At 38.9% G+C, this 25,403-nt stretch overlaps 4 protein-coding genes, 1 long non-coding RNA gene and 1 pseudogene across 5 annotated transcripts in view; 4 read left to right on the plus strand and 2 right to left on the minus strand.

Moving 5' to 3' along the window:
• Positions 1 to 25,403, minus strand: part of LOC149108402 (CUB and peptidase domain-containing protein 2-like) — a 55,388-nt gene that overhangs the window by 12,584 nt on the left and 17,401 nt on the right. The gene's annotated exons all lie outside the window — the stretch shown is intronic.
• Positions 1,790 to 4,188, minus strand: LOC149108403 (uncharacterized). Its single transcript, XR_016209052.1, has 2 exons — positions 3,014 to 4,188; positions 1,790 to 2,416 (listed from the first exon to the last, which is right to left on the minus strand). It is a non-coding gene; the product is annotated as an uncharacterized LOC149108403 (long non-coding RNA).
• Positions 4,724 to 8,059, plus strand: LOC110039976 (potassium channel subfamily K member 9-like). Its single transcript, XM_020745162.2, has 2 exons — positions 4,724 to 5,060; positions 6,670 to 8,059. The coding sequence occupies exons 1-2, from the start codon at positions 4,724 to 4,726 to the stop codon at positions 7,296 to 7,298; spliced, it is 966 nt and encodes a 321-aa protein (XP_020600821.2). The 3' UTR covers positions 7,299 to 8,059.
• On the plus strand, positions 8,901 to 10,410 carry LOC149108404 (uncharacterized). The gene has a single exon (XM_089295897.1). The coding sequence runs from the start codon at positions 9,029 to 9,031 to the stop codon at positions 10,091 to 10,093; it is 1,065 nt and encodes a 354-aa protein (XP_089152023.1). The 5' UTR covers positions 8,901 to 9,028; the 3' UTR covers positions 10,094 to 10,410.
• LOC149108405 (uncharacterized) lies at positions 12,346 to 13,632 on the plus strand (annotated as a pseudogene).
• On the plus strand, positions 14,809 to 17,602 carry LOC110039979 (potassium channel subfamily K member 9-like). The gene is made up of 2 exons (XM_020745165.2): positions 14,809 to 15,453; positions 16,524 to 17,602. Exons 1-2 carry the CDS (start codon positions 15,165 to 15,167, stop codon positions 17,138 to 17,140), a joined length of 906 nt encoding a protein of 301 aa, XP_020600824.2. The 5' UTR covers positions 14,809 to 15,164; the 3' UTR covers positions 17,141 to 17,602.

The following is a 25,403-nucleotide window of genomic DNA, read 5'->3' on the forward strand; positions in this document are numbered from 1 at the left end:
GAGCATTTGCAACAAACACTTAAGCTTAAGTTAATTCAAGCAGACGCACAGGAGCGAATAGTTTGTAGCAAACATTATATTTCGCCGAAATAGGTAGGTACATAAGCTTATATTCAAGCTTACTTCTCAGAATTAAAAATAATCGTACACTGTAGTAGGATGCAAGGTTGGTAGCATAAGCACTTCACTGGCTTCTGATCAGGGCATTGTAATGGTTTCTTTTGTTTTTGAAGCAATAAAGAAAAATTATCTTGCACCATACAATACCTGCGTTTACTTTACGGAGCATCCCTAAAAAGGGCTTTCCAGCATCAGTACCAAAAGTTTAACATACAGAAAATGCTTTACTAGTTGACACAACTCAACCTAAAAGACTCAACTTATTGATTTTTAATAAAAACAGAGAGCCAGATTTATAAAGCACTCCTGGGTCAATGTGTGATCCAAGTATTGCTGGAATATAAAACCCAAAAAACAATATTTAGGATTTAAAGTGAAAAAAAAAATTACTTCATGAATCTGAATGTCAGAAAAAAATGTATCATTCAATGAAAATGTCTGTAAGAAAAAATACCAATCATTATCAAATCTCGTTTCCCCACAGGTATACAGGTATAGCATCAAAATAATTACATCAGACCTTTTAAATCATTCAGCAGAATGCTAACTTAAATGTCGCCAGATTACAACATGAAAGCATACACAATGTAGTTGAGGAGCTTGAACAAGTCAGTGCAAAGTTACTGGAGAAAACACAAACTAACTATAACCCTATTTTGACTGGCAAGTTGTGCATCACCAGTCTCCGCCCCAACCATTCCATTCAAGTGAAAAAAAAAATTGTGACCAAACATGTAAATTTAATTTCTTATTTGAAATTGAAAACAGACAAATAAGTCAGTTCTTGCAAAATCCAAAAGAAGCTGCAGTTTGAGAATGGGATCATTATAAACCTTTCCCCCTAGAGTCAACCATCACTCTGTAGTCAAGGCTCATTACAAATTTTAACTATATTTGAGCATGCATCAGTGCTAATAAACAACAAAAGGGCTGAAGTGCTAACCCATGTTTAATGAAGGTATCAAGATAATATTATCCTTGACTGTACTCAACTGTTAATACAGGTAGAAATTAAAGGAGCTCAGTCACGGTATTTTGAGTTATTTTGGCCACATACAAAATTACCTTTAAATGGCAAGAAACCTGAAAATAACAGTTTAATAAGATAGAAAAACACCAAAGACAATGATAAACCATAAAAGAACAAGGATGGCTAAGGATGGAGCAGATTAACATGGATTACAAACAACGAATTTGAAAAATTGAGGCTAAATTTTTTAATATGTGCAAACCGTGACTGAGCTCCTTTAAAATGTTGTGAACATTTGTAGCAGAACCAGAATTTGGCAAACATGTTCAGCAGTTTCACAGAGCACTGACCAAGCACTATACACAAGGGTGGTAAACACCTCTATGATCTGACTGAAATGGAAGCTTTCTGTGATCAGCATTCTGCTGGACTGTTTGGTCACTTGCAAAATACATGTATCTACAGTAGTTCAGAGACAAAATGTTTACTTTACATTTTATCAGGGACATCTGGCATAACATCTTTTTGTGTGTGCCTGCTAGAAAAACTCTCCAATCCAGAGGGCAAATGGCTCAAATCTCAAAATGAAAGGAGCCAGTCACAGTTCACTGATGTGTACATGGTTCTTGGGTTCAGCCGCCACCCACAGCCATTACTTAACTATGAAAAGACCTTGGTCAACAGACAAGAAGACAGGAGTACAAAAACAAAATTTGTTTAATAAGGGAGGCAATAAACGTGAGATCACATGTTGCTAATAATCATCAACTGGAATTAAATTAGTTAGTCTGAGCCAGCAATTTTTTGGTATTTCCACTCTGTGCCCAACTTAGAAAACAGAAAAATTTGTTGTGGATCATAACAAAATTATTGTCCAATCAATGATCGTAGACAGAAGATGAGTCTACTTTGCATTAATACAAGGAGGTAATACCAATAAGAGTTATGATAGAAGTTTCAGTGTTACTGTATACTCCGAGAGCAGAAATGTACAGTGTTTCACCCAAAATTTGCAGAATAGAAAGTTCACGCTCTTCATCAAGGAAGACATTTTTTTGCATGCCAAGCACTATCTGGTCCACAAGTTCTGTAGCAAGTACCACTTGGCATATGTGCACTGCAGTTGTGGATGTACAAAGTCACAACAAAATGGAAGTAGTTGATTTGGGAGATGATATCACTAAGAGTCACCGCAATGTTCACGTGACCATGGAGGGTGGCACAGTCCGCCCTTGGCAAGGGGCTATTGACGTTCAGCATCTCCTTGGTGTTGTATCCGTTGAAAGAGGAAATTATCACTGCCAAAACTTCCTTCAACATCTCCCTCTGCAATTCAAAGAGTTCAACTGGTCAAATGCTGAAAAAAGTTTTAAGGAATGAAAGTAATCTATGTTTGTAAAAAATGCAGTGTGCTTTAAGAATTTAGCAAGATATAGGACATGAAATGGTTTGTGCTGCTAAGGTATGGCACATAATTTTCAGAACCACCTTGAAGTTTTCACAGGGAAAAAGATTGAAATCCTTCACTCTAATTTTAGAAGGTAGCTAGTTTTGTAACTGTGTAGGAAAATCAAATTTTCAAAAGAGGGGGCTTTAGAAGCAATAAATTGCCTCAAAACTGTAACAGAATCATTCAACCTGTGGTAAATTGTTGAAATTAACTCAAGAAAAACTTCAAAAAAAATTGTCAAAATAATTATGGTTAATAATCTCCTGGTTTTTTCCGTTTTCGAATTCTTAAGTAATGAAGACATTGCATGGTCAGGTGCTATGGCCACTGGTATGGAATTTTATTGGAAGGTGGAAACATCACAAACATGTATTGTGAAGTGGACATAATATAATGAACTATTATTTTTGAAAGTTGTACAATGTAAGTTATTAATGACCTTCTTAACTGTATGTATACAGAATTCTGCTTACCAATTTCTTATTCTTGACTTTTACTGTATGAGCTGCGGTGTATGCCAATGACAGCTCAGCTTGAAGAAAACAAAAACAGTGAAGATGAAGACGACGATGAACCAGAAGAAAGCTCAAATAGAGAGTCAGAGAATCGAGGGGATGACAAGTTCGATGATCGATTACAGGAAAAAGGTTGATGACATCAAAGCAAGCAAAATTTGCGGAGCGCTTCTGAATTTACATACCCTGGTCCCAGAGATTTTTCTTGATTTTTCTCCGCACGAGAGAGCTACGAGAGAGCCGCGAAGTGGTGAAAACACGAGTCGCGAAGCGGCGAGAAAGAAAAACGAGGTTTTTCTTTCTCGCCGCTTCGCGAAAAGAAAAATGAAGAAAAACCTCTGGGACCAGGGTAGAATTTAAAAGGAAACGAATCCACTAGAGATCCTTCCATTATATACAAATCCCAAACAGAAACCAATGCAAGGATGTAGCAGAATTTCGCGCCGAATTTGCTGTGCTCCTCTAAGCGCAGGCTAACATCGTCGTTGTCGGCAAACATCAACTGCAATCCATTGATTTTATGCTCATCCTCGACAACCCAGTCTTTCTTCATAAATAACCATTGATAAAAGTGCAAGTATACTGACAAACTGGCCAAGGAAAAAGCACCAAATTGTGGTGAAAAGAGCACAATCAAGCGCAGTTCACACGAACTACCGTTCAATGGCCACTCGATCGCGCTTCCAATCCCCGCAGTAAGTCAGCGGTCAACGTTCTGCGCACGCGTCCTTAAAAAAAGTCCCCAGCCAATCAGCGGTTTTTGAGACCTGTCCACTATGGTTTAGATCAGGCACGATTTCATCAGTTGACGGCATTTGGTTAAATATCCCACTAATGCAATCGCACTTCATATCGCACAACTCCTTTGCTACTGCGAGAAAGCTAATTTATGCAGCCCGCTCGATTCAGTCAGGCAGATTTCTTATTGGTTGAAATTAACAATGCCAAGTCCACGAGTCCAGCCGTGAATTCGGGGGAGGAGCGCGGGCTCTTTTCCCGAACAGCGGCTGGTAATCGAGCCTACGAGTTGCCTGATTGTTTTATATCCAACTGAATTTACAACAACTGAAATGAAATCACTAGGAATCTTAACGAAAACAAAACGTTAAAACCTGGAATTAGAAATGTAAGGGCTTGTTGCATACCATATAATAAAGCTTAATTTAATTTCAAAGTTTTACACTAATGAAATATAAAATTCTTCGATTCAGAATTTTAGTCAGTTAGAGAATTTTTGAGTGCCATAGCTGCATGGGTAAGGCTGGTAAATGCCCCTAAAAGTAGCTCTTTCCAAAAATTAGATTGATCGTGATATACCGACTGGGTTAGGTGAATACGTATCATAAAACCAGCAGGTGTTTCGCTCATCTATCCTCGCGGACACTGTTTGAAAATAACATAAAACTAGAGCTTGAAGATTTTCCAAGTAATAAGAAAGAACCTCTTATTGTAGGTTCCAGTCATTAAAATAAAAATATGTTTATATACTAACCATGAACTACCGTGTTCGTGCGAATTTTTCTCTCGTTTACCCGAAAGATTTGAGGTACGTAGTTCGACAGTAGTGATGACAGATTGCTTTTGTTTAAGGTAGCTGGTGTTTCATTGAGCGTTTGCAGTTCGTGAATAATTAATGTAATGAAGATACCAATGAACTGGTTCTAATTAATGACTTCGTCATTTCAGCACGTATTTTACCTTGTTAAAGGAAGTCACAAAATGAATTTTGGCAATAACGCTAAACTCGTGCTGGAAAGCTTACTTTTAGTCTGTTACTTATTGATTGGAGCATTTATTTTCCAAGCTCTTGAGAAGAAAAACGAACAAAGAGAAAAGACTCGTCTAAAAGACGAGATTGCCTCGCTGCAAAGAAAATACAATATATCAAATGAGGCTGTAATATCATTAAAGGAGATATTCCAACGTCCTTATGCTACGAAAAATATTGAAACATGGAGCTTTGGAAATGCGTTTGTTTTTGCTGGGACAATTGTAACTTCTGTTGGTGAGTATAACTGAAAATAAATAAATATATTATATTACTATGCTATTCATGATCAAGTTAATGGTAAGTACAGTTTCATTCAGAAGTTTCAGGCTTGCATTATGTCTCCGAATTCTGGGAGATAAGTTAATGGTCTGTAGGGCATTTCATTCCAATCATTACAGGAATACATTGCAGATTCTACTTTTCACATACTGAGACAAATAAAGGGCATTTGTGAGTGGATCTCTTGAACTGAATAATTCACTTTCAAAAGCACCTTGCTGGGCATTTTATTAGCGCAGGATTAAACTGAAGGAAAACACTACATTTAGCCCGAGTAAATTCTCCCACTCTGTAATCCGTTCTACAAATTCTCGAAATTTTCGAACGAGAAAATGCTCTTCCATTAGTTATGAAAAACTTCCGGAAATTCAAAGCGGAATTTTTTGTTGAATGGGAAGCATTTTCGTTGAGTGGAAGCATTTAAAACACTCCAATTATTTGGAAGCCTATGGCCCGGTTTGCGCTTCAGCATGTGTTATAAAATGTCTTTCGTTTTATATTTACATCTGCCTAGTCATTGCGTGTTCACTGTAAATGGTTCCTTTACCGAGATCCCAAGTTACGCAATTCACTCCGCCACCGCGCGCCTGGGAGAATAATTGATATTTCATCAATCTATTCAATTATTTGGTGCTTGTTAGATAGGTTCTATGGTATGAGTAATAACGAAGAGGCAAGATTTGCTGTTACTCCGAGTTTCGTGCTTACGCACTCATCAGACGGTACTCCGTAACTTTAAACACTTGATATAAAGACTCCGCAACTTTAAACACTTGTTATACAGACTCCGCAACTTTAAACACTTGATACAAAGACTCCGTAACTTTAAGCACTTAAATACTGTCTGATGAGTGCGTAAGCACGAAACTCGGAGTAACAGCAAATCTTGCCTCTTCGTTATTACTCATATACTCAGCTCTACACTATATGTGTATTGAGCACTATTTTAATGGGATCTGCTACTTCCTCATATGGTTAGGTTCTATGGTATAAAGATATCAGTCTTCAGTAAAGCTGTCCATTTTATTGATTATTCTTGTTATCTCTCTGTAGTAGCAACTATATTGGATGACACAATTAATAACTCCTGTCAGCTATATTTGGCATGATTTCAAAATAAAAATGGCAAAAACTGCTTTCTTCAGTATATTACATAGAGATTTCAGTTATTGTCTTACTAATTATAGTGTGATTATATTTAAGCAAAGGACCACAAGTTTTTTATGGTTTATAGGCTGATACCACGCGGGATGTTGGAAGAACCCGAGAAGAATTCGTAAATCACAAGCCGCAGGCGAGTGATTTACGAATTCTTCGAGTGTTCTTCCAGCATCCCAAGTGGTTTAACAGCCTATAAACCATAAAAACTTGTGGTCTATTGCTTTTATATAATAATTCAGAAGACACACGAAATTTCCATGAGTTTACTGGCACAACAAACCATAGCTGATAGACCAATCAGAGCCCGCGCATTCGTTTAATTATTATATAAAACAGTATGAACCATCTGTTCATTTAGACGGTGTACTGCCAGTACGTTTAAACTGCGTCTCGCTTTCTACAGGTTACGGACACATTGTTCCCATGACAGCTTGGGGAAGGATTTTCTGCATTGTGTATGCGCTATTTGGGATACCGCTGACCTGCGTGGTTTTCAAATTAGTGGGCACGAACATCAGCGACGTCATCAAGAAGATTATCAGCGCAGTGAAAAAGAAATGGCCGAGAAGTAAATCGCAACATTTCAAAGCTGCTGAAAGTGCGTTAGTTGCCATATTTCTTAACATCTTTGCTCTTCTACTTATTTCCTTGGTGGCCTTCTTTAGGCGAAGAGAATGGACATACTTGGAGAGCTTTTACTTCTGCTTTATAACGTTTAGCACCATAGGACTGGGTGATTTTTTGCCATTCGAGGACACAAACGTTGGAGTCACTGAATACCTACTCATGGCAGTAGCAATCATTCTGGGATTTTCAATGATGTCCACGATGCTTTGCGCTCTTAGTCAAGCGCTTGAGGAGGCCACCCCTCTACCAAAAGTTAGACCCTTAGGGACTACAACTGACACACACGGCGAAACAGACTTGCAAGCCAATAATAACATAGAACTAATCGATATTGAGAAGGTAAACGACACACAAACCTACCAAGCACATACAAGAAAAACATCGGTAGGTTTGGTTACAATTTAGTGTATAAGTTTTGAAGAAATGCAACAAATAATTAGCGTAAAGAATGCACGATTATCTAGTGTAATGATTAGAATGCAAGATCAATGCACGATTTAAGGGTATCGCACTTGCTCAAACTGACGAAAAAATATATATATATATATAAATGTAAACGATAGCTATTAAGAAGTTTTAATGTAATATGTGCACGAAAGTAAAGTTACTTGCGTTCTACAAAAGACGAAACTACTTTTTTTCGGTGGGTGTCCTGTGATGTCGCGAGTGTCTTATGTACGCACACGAAATAAGACCCCGTGATGTTCCACTTGTTCAGTTCGCGTCCCCTTTCAGTGTCATTTTTGAATTGATTATTTCTCCTCCGTCGCGCTCTTTCAGGCTTACGCGTGTCGCGCGCGCTCTACACATAAAGTCCCCTTCCCAAAGCTGTTCCCGATTTCCGACATGCGAACTACCTAATAGGTTTTATAATTCATCAAATATTTTCGCTCGTACGCGATTGGTCTAGATGCGTCACGTGATTGAATATGTCCAGCTAAAAATGGGAATGTCCGAGAGATATTCCCCAACTTTTAAAGCTGCCAACAGATCCCAGATTCCCAAAAAGAGCTCCGCCCTCGGAAAACTTTACGCTTCTCGGAACAGATAATGACACGAGCTGGCATCCTACTCATATCTAGTTGGCTGAACCCTAAAAGAAGCATTCGAAATTTTGCTTCTCGAATGGCCCGGGGATTTCTTTTCAAAAATTAAAAACAACAAAATTGTGTCGTAAAAAGTAGGTCGTAAATTGAAACTTGGGGCAGTCTTAAGGTGTCCGTTTTTTCGGTTGAATTCTTTCCAGTAATAAATTCGTAGTGTGAATCTAATCTAAGCACGCCACACGAAGAAACGCGACGAAACGTAGCAGTGTTTCAGTTTGATGTTTCTTCTTTCAGTAATTTACATTTAAGGGAGCGGTTCAGTTTGGCCATTACGAAATATTGGTGAAGATATCTGAAGGAAATTTAAGTTGTTTAAGGCGGCTCAAAACAGTTTCCAGCAGTTAGATTTTGATGGGTCGTTATAACCACTCTTTATCACTTGATGTCACAATCATGGTATCAAAAAACTGCCCAATCATTGGTGAACACATTGTTATCATTTTCGTGACGCAAAAGGTTACCATAGCAACAGCATGACCTCCTAAAAACACCCCCAATTACAGCTTTAGGGGCTAATAATTCAAAAACGGCATATTATCAACTTTTGATAAGCATGATAAGACGCAACTTTTGGCAAAGTTTAAAAAATTCTGTAGGTGGTGACGACATCGTAACTAGCTTATGGAAAACTAATGTGAGAAGCGTTTGGCAGGGTTTCTTGTTATTCTGATTCACAATGGAACAAAAATTCATTAGAATTTCAATAACATGGTCACATAACTTGAAGCAAAAATAGAAAATCATAGTTCAATTTATGACTTTGTCCAACAAGAAGTCTTTATGGATGACTCCGTCGTTCATCTTAATTACAGAAATTAATTATTTTGGGATAAAGGCTTTGTTAACGACGTCAGCTATCTACGTTATCAAATTCTACCTCGCATTTGTATACAATCGGAGGTCACGTGAGATAGCAAGCATGTGATATCCGAGCTCAGTGCAAGTTAGCTGTCCGAGCAAGCAGTCTAAAGTTTATTCTCGCAGTCTTATTTTCGAGTGTTTTAGACCTTTCTACGTCTTGCGGTTAACATGTCTGGAGGAAAAGAATCCGCAGAATCGGCGAACGAAGACCAGTTATTGGTTTATGACCCAGACGAGGACAACAACGCCGGAGTATCCGGAGAGAAACATCTCGACACGCCAAGTGTCATGGCGGCCAAGGCCCCTGTGAGCGATTCGAACATTTCGATGTCGCACGCTGACGTAAAGCTCCTTTCGTCAGCGATACTGACCTTGTCACAGAAAATCGATAAATTCGAGGAATTCCCTTCTAAAGGGAAAGGAAAAGGCAAAGGTAAACGGCTGAGTGATGACCGAGAACATCAACACGGTCTTCCCGCCAAGAAACCCGCCAAAGACAGCTCGAGCTCCTCGAGCGACCAACATGAGAACGAAGAAGACATTCAGACTCTCATGGATAAAGTAGAGGGTGGAGATGGCGATCTTGAGGCGGAAGAGCCAGAGGAAGACGAAATTTTAGCGGACTTGGAGAAGGAGTACGAGTCTGAAGACCTGACTGGCAAAAGTATTCACAGTCCACAGCTCGCCAAACTACTTAACAAGATGTTCCGCAACCGTTTGCCAGATAAATTGCTGAAAGAAAAGCTTGAGCGCCAAGCTAGACCGGAAAATTGCGATACTGCTAAACCCACAAGGGTAAATCCAGGCATCTGGCGTAAGCTCCGTGAGCCCACGCAGAAGAGGGATTTGCAGCTGTTCAAAATCCAGCAAGCCCTCGTTAAAGGCATAATCCCAGTCGCTCGTTTGACGGATCTGTCCATGACAGAGAAGAAAGGCCTAGACCAGGAAGGGGTTCAACAGATAAAACAGTTTGGACTCGACGCTCTATCGTTGCTGACGCATGTTAACTATGAACTTAACATGCAGCGAAAGCAACTCATGAAACCTGATATTGGCAGAGATTATGGCTCTCTCTGTTCTCCTCATGTGCCGTTCACTGACTTGTTGTTTGGAGATGACCTTCAAAAACAGTTGAAAGACATAGGAGATGTGAATAAAATTGGAGCCAAAGTGCAAGGTCATAGAGGACCCCACAGATCCCAAACGGGCTATGTCAACAACAACAACTCCTAGGGATCTTTTCCCCACAGAAATCAGTCAAAAAACTTGAAGGGCCAAACCTTCAAACCCTGGCGACACAAGGACTCCCAGAAGTCCAACACAAACAACAAGAGGTCATCTCAGTAGCCCACGAAGCTAACACGGTAAATGCTGTTTCAAATTTTGTTGCTGGTAATATAGCTAAACACATCTCTAACTGGAGGTCTATTACCACAGACCCAAGCATCCTTGAGATTGTGTCAGGCTATTTCATTGAATTTGAAAGCACACCATGTCAGTCAGCTGTGCCACATATTACTTTTTCTAACGGCGATGATCTCATCATTGCTGGAGAGATAAATAAACTCCTAGAGAAGGGATTAACAAAACTACACATTGTGACACTGAATTCATATCCACAGTTTTCACTCGGCCCAAGAAAGATGGGTCTCATCGACTCATCCTAAATCTTAAAAGATTGAATGAGTATGTCACATATCACCATTTTAAAATGGAATCTCTCCAGTCAGCAGTACAATTACTTAAAAACGACTATTGGATGGCAGTTTTAGATCTCAAGGATGCTTATTATTCTGTGCCCATAAACCCCCAGCACAGGAAATTTCTCAGATTTGAGTTTAAAGGATCTCTTTCTGAGTTCACCTGCTTACCTAATGGCCTTGCATCGGCCCCTAGAGTATTTACAAAGCTCATGAAGCCAGTATATGCAATATTGAGGTCAAAAGGATATCTGATAGTAGGCTACATAGATGACATCCTTTTGCTAGCAAAAACACCTCATGAATTAGAGCAAGTTGTGGCTGAAACAGTTGCTTTGCTTAGATCACTGGGATTTACAATTCACGAATCAAAGTGTGTCACAACACCAACCCAGATTGCCAAATTCCTGGGATTCTTATTGAACTCTAAGGACATGATCATTTCTATGATCCCTCAAAAAGCAGCCATTATCAAATCCAAGTGTCACAATCTAACACATCTGGAAGGACCCATTCCAATTCGAGATGTGGCCTCTGTAGTGGGCCTCATGGTCTCAGCCTTTGAAGGAGTTCAGTATGCACCTCTGTTCTATAGGTCTCTAGAAAATGACAAGACGTATGCTCTAAAAAACAATGGATGGGACTTGGAGGGGAAAATGACACTCTCCCCTCTAGCAAAACAGGACCTTTCATGGTGGATCACCAATGTTGATCAACTCCCCAAAGCCATCACGCCTAAACCTTCAGACTTAACTCTCATGACTGACAGCTCTCTTAAGGGCTGGGGAGGGGTGATTGAGGGCACATCATCTGTAGCGGGTGGCAGATGGTCACACCAAGAATCCCAACTACATATTAACTTTTTGGAATTGAAGGCCATTCATCTCACCTTGCAGGCCCTCTGCAACCATATGCGGAATCGCCACATAAAAATCCTTTGTGACAATACTACTGCTGTTTCATACATTCGTAATATGGGCGGTACAAAATCTTGCAGTTGCAATGACATCACCAGGGAAATCTTTATGTGGTGCATAGATCGAGAGCTAACACTATCAATTTCCCACTTACCAGGGAAACTAAACACAGAAGCAGATAAGGCTAGCCGTGAATTCCACAGTAGTAATACTGAATGGTCGCTAGACCAAACTGCATTTAATGAATTGAAATCAAAGCTGGGTGAGCCTGATATTGATGTGTTTGCGTCAAGGCTAAACCACAAGACAACCCACTATATAGCCTGGAGACCAGATCCAGGGGCAGTAGCTATTGATGTAACACTCTTGCTAATTATGCTTACAAGAGGCCCCGCAGGACATCTGATATTTTCGCGCGCGCGTCAGGTCAATATGTTAATAAGACTAGTAGTTTAAATTCTGTGGCAACGGTCAAACTAACATCTTTCGAATTATATTAGAGCTAGTCATCGTCGCTGTTCTTATAATTTCCTTTTCGCGATCATCGTCCACCAGAGGTCAATCATTCATTTCGGGAAAAAGCTGTAAGTTTGTGTTTTTCGGGGTTTGTCCGTTCAGCCGTCTAATGTTGTAAATAATTGTTTATTTTTGTTCTATTTTCAGTCAAACTCGTTGTCGTGAATAAACTTTAACGTTTGTTCCCTTTTTAAACGATGTTTGGAGACCGATCGAGATTGGCTTCGCGATATGGCGGTAACAATTGATGCCTTTACTATAGATTGGTCCCACTATAACCTTATCTATTGTTTCCCTCCGTTTAGTCTCATCGGCAAAGTCCTTCAGTTCATACAAGAGAGCACAACAACAGCCATCCTAGTTTACCCACATTGGCCAACACAGTTCTGGTATCCACTCCTGCTTCAGTTAATGAAATCTCCACCGGTAAAAATCAAGATGCACAAGAAGACTCCAACATTGCCCCATCAACCAGAAGAAGTTCACCCTCTGTTCCCCAAACTTCAGCTTCATGGATGTCTTGTGTCCAGTCATCATTAATTAATCAAGGCATAACAGGGGAGTCTTTGAACACCATCTTGGAATCATGGCGATCAGGGACCCGTAAGCAATATCATACATATGTTTCAGCCTGGGTTAAGTTTAGTAGTGACAATTCTATCAGTCCAATGAACCCAACCCTGCAACAGGTTTTGGAGTTCCTGTCATTCCAATCAAAAACAGTTGGATATAGTGCGGTAGCAACTGCTTGGAGTGCCTTGTCAACCTTCATCAAAATAGATGGCGTAAAAGTGGGTGATCACCCACTAGTGTCACGGTTTGTCTGGTTTATTCAATCAAAAACCAGCCCTGCCTCGCTATACTGAGACTTGGAATCCACAAATTGTGCTCAACCATTTAAAAACTTATCCAACCACGGGAAACTTGTCACTTAAGCAACTCACTCAGAAACTAGTCATGCTTATGGCACTCCTCTCAGCACAGAGAACCCAGACTCTTCAAAAGTTATCTCTGGAGGAAATGCGTGCATCGCCTGGAAAGTATATATTCCATATCTCCTCTCTCTTGAAGCAAACCAGTGCAAAAGGTGGCCAGAACAGACACTTATCCCCTATCACCTTTACCAGTTATAATGTGGATAAAAGACTTTGTGTTGTTGAACTTTTGACAGTCTATATTGAAAGGACAGCCTCTCTTAGAAAAAGCACAAAGCAACTGCTGATTTGCTATGTAGCACCTCATGGACCTGCCTCTAAGGACACAATATCTAGATGCGTTAGACAAACTATGAAGGATGCAGGAATCAATACTTCAGTTTTCAAACCCCATAGCACCAGGGGTGCAGCAACGTCAGCTGCTAAAGCTGCTAATGCACCTATTCATGAGATTATGAACACTGCTGGGTGGCGCTCAGATTCAACCTTTGCAAAATTTTATGATCGCCCTATCATAAATGAAAGTAATTTCGCAGAGGCTATCCTTACTAGCAGTAGCCAGTAATTTTCTGTGTTTGCAGCTTTGCATGCTTTAGCAATGGTACCATATCATATTCTGTTTCATTGTGTTTACATTAGCATTTGGTAATGGTACATGTCATGTAAGGAGTATCATTAAAGTACATGCCATGGTGTTACAGTTATTATGCCTGTTATTTGCTGTGGCTTTGAGCTTTGAAATCTCACGTGACCTCCGATTGTATGCAAATGCGAGGTAGAATTGGAAAATCAAACGAGACTTACCTGGAAGTTGAAGTTTGATTGAAATTCTACCGTGGCATTTGCAGGAATGAGGAGGTCACATCCCACCCATCCCATGGGCCCTTACGCTCTTCATAGTGACCTCTTTTCCTGTACCATCAAAGCCACACCAAACTGCTTTCAAGACTGAGCTCGGATATCACATGCTTGCTATCTCACGTGACCTCCTCATTCCTGCAAATGCCACGGTAGAATTTCAATCAAACTTCAACTTCCAGGTAAGTCTCGTTTAATTTTCCAATTTTATCATATAATTTTAAATGATCTTGGGTCTGCGACATTTTCATTTCGTATTGGTAAAAGCAATTTTAATCCACTTTCTTATATACTGGAAATCAAAGTCTTGGCCGAAAGTTAAATATCGATCTTTATTAAAAATACAATGTCAACTGCACAAATAAATAATATACCTCCCTCCTCGCCATAACATACCACCAATAAACTAGCTACTATCCATGAAACAAGACATCTTTAAAAAAAATTGCCTGGAAGAGCTGAATTCATTCTACTTTGGCTATAATGCGCGTTTGCGGTTGCTGTGAACGGGCTCAAGGAAACATACACGTAGTTCCAAAGTAATAGATGCCCAACAGTAACAATTAAATGTAGCCACGTAGATGCAAATGTAGCCATAACACTACTGGAAAAAAAGTAGTTCATTGCCGCAATCACCAGAACGTTTTGTGGGGAAGATTCTTTTCGCTTCTTACGAGGGATCTATCTACACTCGCTGGGTGACCGTACTCAAAAGTGGAAATTCAGAACTAAACAGAGCCAAATTACATGTCAAAATAACTTCAATTACTTAATTTATATAACCGCAAATAGCAAATAATTCACCCTTTTTAGGCTCATAAGTTTGATTCTAGTGTCAGGAAGCTGTCATCTCGTGCTTCACTTATATTAAAGATTTGGCTCCATGCAAGCTCAGTGCAGTTAGGAAGAAAGGAAACTCTAAATTTACTGGCTCATTTGCATTTCATTTTTTTATTTGGAGAAAAGATCAATCTAGGTATTGTTTACTGTTCTAAGACGTTTCACAAAAGTGTACCGAGAAGACAACCAAAGCTCAACAACAATTAACAACCAAGAGCACGAGTATACTATTCTCGATATATCTTAGAACTACGTTTAATTACACGACTATACGTCTAGATAATATTTTCCCCATTCTTTCTGATATCAAACAGTAAAGTGAATTGAACTCCAATATCTGCATGTTATCAGCACCTCAATGACCACCTGTTCAAAGACAATGTCCTTGTTGGTAGTGACAGCTTTTAGCTCTATTTGTGTACCAATGACTGTGGACTGAAAAATCGAAAGTGTTGGTTCCTTTTTGGTAGACTAGTTTCGAGTGAATCTCTGTTTTATCGACTGCCAATATGTTATCTTGTGCATAAAAGACATCGAGATGATCTTGGATAAGGACATGAGGAAATTACTTATGTTTTCTTGCTTATTCACAACTTACATTGTAATCGGAGCGCTCGTCTTCCAAGCACTCGAAATAGGCAACGAGATCAAGGAGAGATCTTTATTAAGCGCAACGCGAAAAATCCTTAACGAGAAGTACAACATTACCGACGAGGATTGGTACAAACTGGAAAGCCTTTTGAAGCACAGGCACAGTTTGGATTCAAACACCATGTGGAGTTTTGGGAACGCGTTCATTTTTGCGGGAAGTGTCGTCACAACAGTGGGTAAGTAATTCTGACGACCTTTCTATACACGCTTGTTAGCATCTTACAGCTGTTCCAAAATACACCAAGGAACCTGATATTTTCATCTTTGAATGCTGTCCTTCAAATTATGTTGTTTTTTTTTTGAAACTATCGCTGCTTGTTCAATTCTTGCTTACGAGGCAATGCAACTGAAATCTTAGACATATTAACTACAAAATATTTTTATGCTACTCATATTACATTTCGCATATTTCTTTTCTCATAGATGTCTCAGTCGTCCATTCAGTCACGTTTCTTACATTAACCATCATCATTTATTGAAATGCCTTTCAGTTAAAGCCTCATTTCAAAAGAAAATTCTTACTGTAATTAATTTTCTTGGCATATTTTCATTTACTGCTTGGGATAGTAAAAAGTAGAACTCAAAAATAATCAAACATACTTAATCATAATATGGACGATAAAAAAACACCTTTTGTAAAACGCATCATATTGTTTTCAATACAGTCGAACCTCCCGTAAGCGCTAACGGGGGGTGGTCGTTTGCGAGAGCTTAGACCATATTGGGTCAAATTTTTGCCTCATTAGCATATGGTAACTGCAGAGACTTACCCCATGTTTTAAATGTTTTAGTCATGCGAAAAGTCAATTTCGAGAAAAAATTCTGTACTTGCCATTGAGAAATTTCCGTCTCTTGTGCTACCCAGGAATGCGATATGCTTACAACACCTTTAATATTATTCAATTTACTCGCCAAGTCAAGTGGTTGCTTACGGGAGGTTAAAAACAAGAGAAAATTTCAAACTTTTAGTTCTAAAAGTGCTCGCGGTCGCTTACGAGAGGCGGTCGCTTTCAAGAGGTTCCAAATGCAGTGATTTGACTTGAAAACTTGAGGTATTTTGGAAAACTGGTCGCTGAGAAGTGGTCGCAACCGGAGGTTCGACTGTAGATGAAATAATTAAGAGGCCTTTTCCATTGTTTGACTGCCTGTCAAATTTGATATTTCAGTTGCCATGAAGAAATAATTATTCGTGATTTATAATGAGAAAATTCAACAACTTTTGAAAGTTTTATTACTGTTTTTACAGGTTACGGCAACATTGTTCCTCGGACGGCAAACGGTCGCCTCTTCTGCATATTCTACGCATTGGTTGGTATACCGCTGACCTGTCTGACTTTAAAAACTATCGGAGAAAAGCTTCGTGACGTCATCACTTCTTTAATTCAAAATATTAAGAAAAAAATTGACGGATCAAACGAGGAGAACGTGCGAAAGGGAATCGTTCTTGGTATCAACGTTTTCCTCTGGCTCGTAACACTCCTTCTGCTTTCTGTCTTAGCAATTTGGAGACGTGGTTGGACAATGCTTGAGAGCTTTTACTTTTGTTTCATAACTTTCAGTACTATTGGTTTTGGAGACTATGTGGCATTCGATGAAAACGAGGCAAATACGTTCGCAGATTACTTTATTATTTTTCTTGGCGTTGTCCTGGGGTTTGCCGCGACATCGACTGTTTTGTTTTCCTTCAGTTCTTTGATGGAGGATAAATCTCACCAAACTAGACTCTTAGAGTCCTTTCGCGTGTTCAAAAAGCGACTGACGGCGAGTAAAAGAATTACCGTTGCTAAAGCTTTGAATCCAAGAGAGAAAAAAGAAGGGGAGGAACTGACTAAAACTGAAGCTACAGTTAAAGAAAACAAGTGAAGAGTAATAGATGACAAAGCAAAAGTAGGCAATGACTGGCCTTGGCTACGGCGCACTTCTCCAGCACATGTGGCAGAATGGTTGAAGACGAAAAGTTGAACCAAGTGTGTAAAGTTCAACAAATCATTCAGAAGCTTGCCTGATTTTTTGGAATAATTGCCCGTAAATAGTGCGAAGGATAGTCACGGTTTTCAGGAATATTTCTGACCGACTGCCTTGGTGTCTAAGACGATCTACAGTCTACTTACTCTGCGTTATCTTTTTGAACTGTAATCACATTTTAAGAACTTAAAGGGTCCTAGTCAGCCACACCTCTGTTTTTGTTTACACGCAAGAGTTTGCCTATTATATCTTATTCCGAGAATGTCGAAACGAAGGAAATCACTGTGAAACTACCAGAGATAATTAAACATACTTCCCGGAACACAACTTACAGTAAAGCAATAAGATTTCACCTCACCATGCAATATAAATAATTTCGCAAATGAACATATGAAAGATCGTATATTTGAACTGCGGAGAAAGATACGAAGACACGATTGATCATCGCAGTTATACACACAACTTAAGCAGTTGTGAAATTAAAACCTGAAAACTCACATACTGACCAGCTCCCAACCAACTGCATATATGAGTTTTTTCAATTGAGGTTTTTGCGCTCACCCAAAGCATCATCACTCATCACTATAAGATCCTGCAAGAGGTCCGGGTGGTTTAGTTTCAGTTGGGACAAAGCATTTAGCATCTGGCAGTTCTACAGTTTTAATTCATGAATAACCTCGAATAACAAAAGATACAGACGTTTAGGTCTGTAAACGCAATCTACTTTTGTCCACGCAAATCTCGAGACTGTTTGTGGATAGTTTACGCCTGTCATTGATTTCATTCCAGACAAGAAGGATGAAAGGAATAGCTATTTACTTAACGCTCAAAAGTCCACCAGACGAGAACGTCTGGGTACACACAAGGCCAGGCTACATCAACGGAGTCGAACAACAATGAAGTTATCCATTATCCACTCTGGGGAACGTATACGAAAATACACGTTTACGTTGGCCGTTTAAGTCGTTTACGTGTGGACTTGTTGTCTTCCTAACGAAATTGGTTTTGATGTGTTTCTCCAAAGGCAAAGGTTTAAATTTACGAAGACCATTAAAGTCGCCATGGGCAGAAGTTAACTCTAAATTCAGAATGACATAACAAGGTTTTTAGCTTCTCTTTTTTCCCGGTGTAGAGCCAATGATGGCAACATGAACCACGGCATTCATAAAATAAAACACAATTGTCATTATCTTGACAAGGATTGGGGGGATAAAAAGAAAATTAAAATTTGCACAAAGCGAGTGCACCAACAACGAAAAACACTCACGCTGATAACCCTATCATTCTTTGGATATCACTGGATATTGCTAAGACAACGGCAATGCATGACATTTTAGTGTCAATGTTGTCGAACAAGTTTGTCTTTCACGTAAATAAATAGAGGACAACTAGATCAACTCGAAGAAATAACGGCACTTGAATGTTGTAGTGTTCTCTTTCTTCTCCAGTAAGGGAAACAACACCAATTGTCATAAGTGACATTTAAGGGATCGTTTCTACTTGGACATGATTGACAGCCAGATATAATTAAACGTTCAATACAAACATTACCAGCAGGTATGCAAAACAAGGCCTTCGAATTCAACCCTTAAATTAAACAGATGCAAATACGTTGCTCTACTCCTTGGTGGTGAACAATGTTGAGTGGAAGTTGATTCTTTTTAAATCAGAGCCCGGAGTTTATCTCATGAATGAGAGATAGAGGGGAGATGCTTCCAAAGAAAATGGCTTCATAGGTAGTAGAAGGTAAGACTGTATACCTGGTGACTTAAGACTTGGAGGTAATACGCGTTAGATTTTATTAAACATTCATAGTCAAATTAAGTTTTTCTTGACCTTCTCAGAGACCTCTGAGTATGGGCGATTGCTCAGTGCTGGTCGAAAATCGTCGACCGCCACCTTGTTAAGATTGACGCAAACCAAATTTAAATCTTCCGAGAGCATGATGAGAGGAAGCAAAACAAATTTATAATAACATTCAAGGAAAACCACATTTAAGACAGTGAAAAAATGGAGCAACCAAATTAACGCCTTAAAACCGTACAAGAAGTCACCTGCATCGCCTTTATTCAATTTCTCTTACATAATTGAGGGCAACAAAAAGCGTCGATTCATCACGCTTAAAAATTCCACTTACTTGATAGGCGCCGCGAGGTTGTTTTTAAAGAGAAATAATTCAAGCTGGCACAGCACAAGTGTCAGAAACGAACATAGCCATGTTGTAGCCCGTATTCAAAAAGCTAGGGGAAATATCTTTTCTCCTTTTTCACGTATGAGTGAGGTAAAAGTGCTGTTAAGTAAAGAAAAAAGCCAAGAGTTCAGATTTCCAAAACGTATTCTACCGGCCGTTCTAACCCAAAATCGATTTTAAAGATTTGAGGTTGTATTCTTATCGTTCACTGTTTTAATGCATAACTGAGTAAAGGAAAAAACTCTCCAGCCGACTACCTTTCAGGGTCACAAGTATAACGGAACTAACTTTGAACCACATTTGTAAGATGTTCCAAACGTTTTCCAAGGAAAGAGCAGCTTAATATCTCTTGACGCTGCACACAACTGATTCGCAAAGTCTAAACCAAACCAACGATTACTTCACAGGCTATCTGATAGTAGCGTTGTGGAAGCTAAGCCTTGAAATTAGGAACAAAAATTGAAATGTATTATTTTAGTTTGGTAGACGGTCATGCACCAGGTGTCGAAGAGGGTAACACACGCATATCATCAAAATATACTTCTGGAGTTGGATATATGCGCCCTAATCTAAACTGCAACTGCCCCTGTTGAAGTGTTTTGAAAAAACGACGCTATTTTGAGCAATATTTGCATCCAAGTTACCGCATTACCAATATTATTTCCGGATTGTGTTTTTTAATATACCCAAACAACAAATTGCCGCCATTTGAAGCTTTACAACGAGCTTTTTGTGGGGAACATTATTTTGGCGTCGGGATGAAAAACCATATAAGCCATTCGGGATTTGAACGCCAAACACAATTTAATTTTAAGCTAGCCGTCTCGCTGTGTTTATCAACTTTATTGTGTTTGTGTTGCAGTGGGAATATTGTGTCCTCTCTAATAAGTTTTCGAATGTTTCCTATTCGTCTTTGTAGTAAAATAACTTGATAACAAATGTCTCATAAATGTCGCCTTTTGAAGAAAACTAATAGATCAGAGTGTCAAACTGTGACAGCAAATAAAAAAGAATGGTAACCAATTGTCAAAACCTGTGACTAGGTTTACTGCAGCTAGCAATAATTAACACTGAAAACTGGCAATCTATTTTCTTGTGAAGTATATTGGTCTATATTAATTCTTGAAAATGACACGGATGTTATCATCCTTGATAAAAACGATTGTCTACTCAAGTTTGAAAATCGAGTACGGGATTTTGTTCTTTCGAAAATGGATATCAGTCTCGGCGCGTTTGTTCATTCGTCAAGACGCATGAAAGATCTCAGACGGATCACACTGATGTGGCAGGAAATAATTTGAGTTTTGGCTCCCTAAAAAAACATTAGTACTTCACTGTCACTTTCCAGTGCACATAGTGGAAACCACAACATAACGATTTCATCTTAAAGATTTAACCTGATCAAGCGTTTTTTGCCACGTGTATTTACCTTTTTTTTTTTTTAATTTTTACTTTAGCGATCGGGTGAGTAAAATCATACAATTGATGCTACATGGCGATGTTGACGAAAAGGAAACACGAACACCCTACCAGATGCCTCTTCTCGTCCTTTCGCGTTCACAAATTTTCCAATCTTGCCAAGTGGGGTCTGGGACGGTTTTGCAAGGTGGAATATGGAATCCAGTTCATCTCCGTGATATGCATAACATGACATTTTACAGGTTTTTGAAATCCAGAAACAAAGTATTGCATTTTGTTTTGTCAAGGCTACCGAGATTAACTTATCCATATCGACATCACTATTAGCCTCTGATTCGCTGCCACACTTTTTCCAATTTTGGTGTCTTCTAGAGCGCCATAAGCGGGCGAAACCATCTAATACCAATCAGTGGAGGGTCTTGACGGCGGCCATAATGGTGTACTTAACGGACCTTATTCACAAAAAGCTTTCATGTTGTAATGCAAATTGGTCATGTGGTCTGCGGGTGCGCAAACCTTGGAAAGAAGACGTTACAGTGGAACCCCGTTAATACGGTCACCAACGGGCCAATGATATTTGGCCATATTAACGGGGTATGGCCAAATTTCACGACTGGTCCAAATTGAGTAACGTCTTAACAGAAGCTAACAGATATATTACGATTGCACTTCTCAACAATTGTTCTTTACTAATTGTCCGGAATGTACATCATTTTTAGAAACTGAAACTTCAATCGCTACATACAATATTAACAATGGTAAGATGAATATAACTGAGCCGAGTTGTTCGAAAGCCGGTTAACGCCAACCCAGGATTAAAAGTTAACCGAAGTATTTATTTTTCTTACATAAAAATGTTTTTTACTGCTTACGTTTTGTGTAGTTTAAGCTTAGTCAAACTCAAAACTGAAGGACAAACAGTATAAACATAAAACCTCACCGAAATGTTACAAACTCAAATCAAAATTCTCGCTAATCCTGGGTTAGTTTAATCGGGCTTTCAACAACCCGGCCCTGGTTTGAGTGGCCCTATAAACGGGATATAATTTATAGGGTTATACAGGTTGGGATTTCAGAATGCTGCCGTTTGCCGTATTAACAGGGTGGCCGCATTAACAAGTTTTGTCATAAGAAAATGTATGGGCGTTTCGCCGGGACAAAAAAAGTGGCCGTAATAACGAGATCACCGTCGCGTGTATCAGTTTTGAAAGAGGTGACTGTAAGGCGGGGCTCCACTGTACTTGAAATCTCGGCTCGTCCTAATAATAACGCAGTTGAATCAGAATCACTTTTGAGAGCTAAATTATGAAGTCTTGATATCTCTATCATGGTTAGTTTGCAATAGATAATCGATATCTTTCTTGACTGGTTAACTACGAAAGGCGTTTGGTTTTTAGAACTGCAAGGACATTGCATACAATTAATGGCGGCTATTTTAAACAAAACTTAAAGCATGGCATGGCTAGGTTATATTTACCACACATAATAAGAAACCAGTTGAGAAATTAAGCCCCCGGCCTCAGAAATCATGTGCCAAGTTTGCATTGTAATGAAAGCAAATAATGAATAGAGTTCGTTAAACAGCAGGAAACTTTGGCATAAGGACAAAAAATTATTTTCCCAATTAAAGAAGCAAATTTCCTTGTTTGGGTAAAAGCAAATGGCCGCCGTGAATCTGTGAAACGCTACAATCTAAATTCTATAAACGAAGAATAACAAAATTTGGACTCGAATCAACAACAGGTGAGATTTCCGAATAGCCTTTACTTAATTATACATATGACATCTTTCATACAATCCTTTGCACACGAACGCCAGTCATGAACAGAACAATACTCTCATATGCATAATTAAATATGGGGAAATACTGAAAATGTCTCCTTCTTAGCAGACAACACGGGGAGAGTTTATAATCATTGAATTTAACAAGTTAATCTTATGGCCATGGCTAAACAGTTATACAAATTTCAACTTGTGCCGTCGATTGCTCGATCTTTTTACTACAGATCATACTTAAACGGAGCTATTTCACGGTTTTCCCATCTTGAAACTGAAAAGTTTAGCCCAAATTTTTTAAGTTCGTCGTTTGTGATCCGCGTTAATCCTCTCCATTCTTAATCATTCCTGTTCGTTTATGGTTTAGTATTATCTCTTTGGTGTTTTTCTATTTTAGTAAACTACTATTTTCAGGTTTTCTTCGACTTAAAGGTAATTTTTGAACGCGGCCAAAATAACTCAAATTATAATTCATCAAATATTTTCGCTCGCGATTGGTCTAAACGCTAAAACTGGGAAATATCCGAGAGAAATTCCCCAATTTTCAAAACCGCGCGGTTGCGAAAAATATTTAAGGATAATAAGCATAATAGCCTCCATTTGAGGGGGAAATATGTTCGGATATTTGTCCTTGGACATTATTTGTTCCTCAAAGTTCACAGCTCTGTTCTGCTCGCTTCTCGGAACAGATAATGTCAGCGGACAAATATCCGAGCATATTTTCGCGCCAAATGGAGACTATTGTTTATATACTGCGGATGGGTTCTATTAAAATGCTTTGTTAGTTCCTTGCTTTAGGACTGACTCTGCATAAGCAATCATATCCAGCCTCAAGGGCTGTTAATTCCTCCAGGTGGTTTCGGTACAAATTATGAATGATATTTTAATACTTCGGAAGCGGAGTGTTTTTCCTTAAGCTACAGCACAAACAAATCATGCAAAAACAGCCATGCAATAAATATTCCATCAGTAGAGGTGACAACCCAGCTGCAGAAGAAAACATCAGCTAGGAGCATCAAATTATGACATCTATCCCATCGATAGCAGCTAAAAATAATAAGTTTGTCGACACTTGTTCCTAAAACATAAACGGTCAAACATCATAATTTGAACGCGTGAGGCATTGTGGAGTTAACAACGAAAACCTCCGGGCAGGCAAGCATTAAAGGGCCCATTATTCAGATAAACCATTGTAAGTTCTCATTTAGTTATGACGTGATAATTTCATGTTCGCTTTAGTGACTTTCTCCACAATTATACCCCGCAAAAGAATTCCCCGGTAAAATTTGAAGGTAGGTGTTTGAAGGCAGGTTCGGGTTTTTAAGCATGTCACGTTTTCCTAGCTTTCATAAAAACACGAAAAGTAAAATAGCTTAGAAAATATTGGTCTTTAAACATCACAGAAACTAGAATATTACGAACGAAAAGAAACATCTGCAACACTAATTGCTATACCTCACTTAACGTTTTTTGACTTCTTTATTCATTTTCTGACAAAACTACGTAATGGCCCTTATTTTTAGTCCTCGGTACATGTTTATGATACCTATCCTGTCATGTTCAAACAACCAGTTGATTCTTGATAGGCATGACATTTCTTAATTACTGCATAACGCAGACACATAGAAAGCAGCTTGGAGGATAATTGATTCTTGTATTTACAGGTGATGCACGAGTATTATTTCCACAGCGGAACATTTCATGCAGTTACCACTCTGTCTTTTTATGGCAACCTTCAACATAAACAACCATTTCTTTCTCAGCTATTGGCGTGATTCCTCATGGCCAAGTTTGGCTCACTATTGTTTGGCATACTGATATCTCGTTATTCATTCAGATTCAGAGCATTAGTTTTAAGACTCAGTGAGTACGTAAAAGCCGACTTATTCAGTTACATGGGCTTTAAGTCCAGTTAGCAAACTCTAGTCCGTGGTAAAGGAGATTTTTGCAAGGACATAATTTCCAGAGAGTGTTGTTTCAATTTAAGGCTTCTTTTCTCATTTTAGAATCTCATTTTAGTTCCTATTCATACGCGATATAGTCCTGTTTTCAACAAGCGACGCGGTGTTCTTTAATTAGATTATCCCGGATTTTAAAAGGCTCTGAGCTAAAATACCTTTTAAGTTTTACTACCAGGCATGGAATTAAAAAGTTTGCTTTCAATGCAATTATTCAAACCAACCTCGAGTTAAAGCGTGCAGCGAAATTCTCACAAAAAAATCTCTTCGTCGAGTCGTCTTTCCCTACGGAATATGACGTCGTATGGAATATTCTAAACGCAATTTAGTTGACGATATGTAAATTTTACATAACATTTTGCGTCGTTGACACAACATGTCACTCATCTTAAAAAAAAATATAACAACTGAATAAATTGACGTGTTTTTGGGAAAGGACATACGCCACAAATGTACAGATTTGCAATAGGCTTAATAATACACCATTGAACATTTTCAATTTCAATAATTTGTGTTGGCACTGGTTGAATCTTTGACATGAGCTTGTACTTTTGACAGGTGGTAACCACAATAAAACAATCGCCATGCTGGTTTTGCCAAAGGTCTTGAAATTGAGGGAGACTGACACTGAACGTGAGTTTCACTTTTTTCTGTTGATAAGGATAGACTATTGCTGTCTCTTCGTACTTAGATATACATATGTGCGTTTGGTTTACTTGGCTACTGTAAAGTAAAAACGTAGTTGAGATGCGAAACCGTTAAGATGTGTCTTTCTTTATTTGTTTAAGTTAAAGCTTGCTTACTCTCTATACTTCTT

This window comes from Orbicella faveolata, unplaced genomic scaffold (assembly GCF_042242905.1).
Source record: "Orbicella faveolata isolate gen_17 unplaced genomic scaffold, um_ofav_v1 contig_26, whole genome shotgun sequence".
Lineage (NCBI taxonomy): Eukaryota > Metazoa > Cnidaria > Anthozoa > Scleractinia > Merulinidae > Orbicella > Orbicella faveolata.

Excerpts from the sequence above, each read along its gene's own strand:
- LOC149108404 (XM_089295897.1), top strand. The coding sequence starts at position 9,029 with ATGTCTGGAGGAAAAGAATCCGCAGAATCGGCGAACGAAGACCAGTTA.
- LOC110039979 (XM_020745165.2), top strand. The coding sequence starts at position 15,165 with ATGATCTTGGATAAGGACATGAGGAAATTACTTATGTTTTCTTGCTTA. Across the intron at positions 15,454-16,523 it reads AAGTGTCGTCACAACAGTGG|GTTACGGCAACATTGTTCCT; the intron begins GTAAGTAATTCT and ends CTGTTTTTACAG.
- LOC110039976 (XM_020745162.2), top strand. The coding sequence starts at position 4,724 with ATGACTTCGTCATTTCAGCACGTATTTTACCTTGTTAAAGGAAGTCAC. Across the intron at positions 5,061-6,669 it reads GACAATTGTAACTTCTGTTG|GTTACGGACACATTGTTCCC; the intron begins GTGAGTATAACT and ends CGCTTTCTACAG.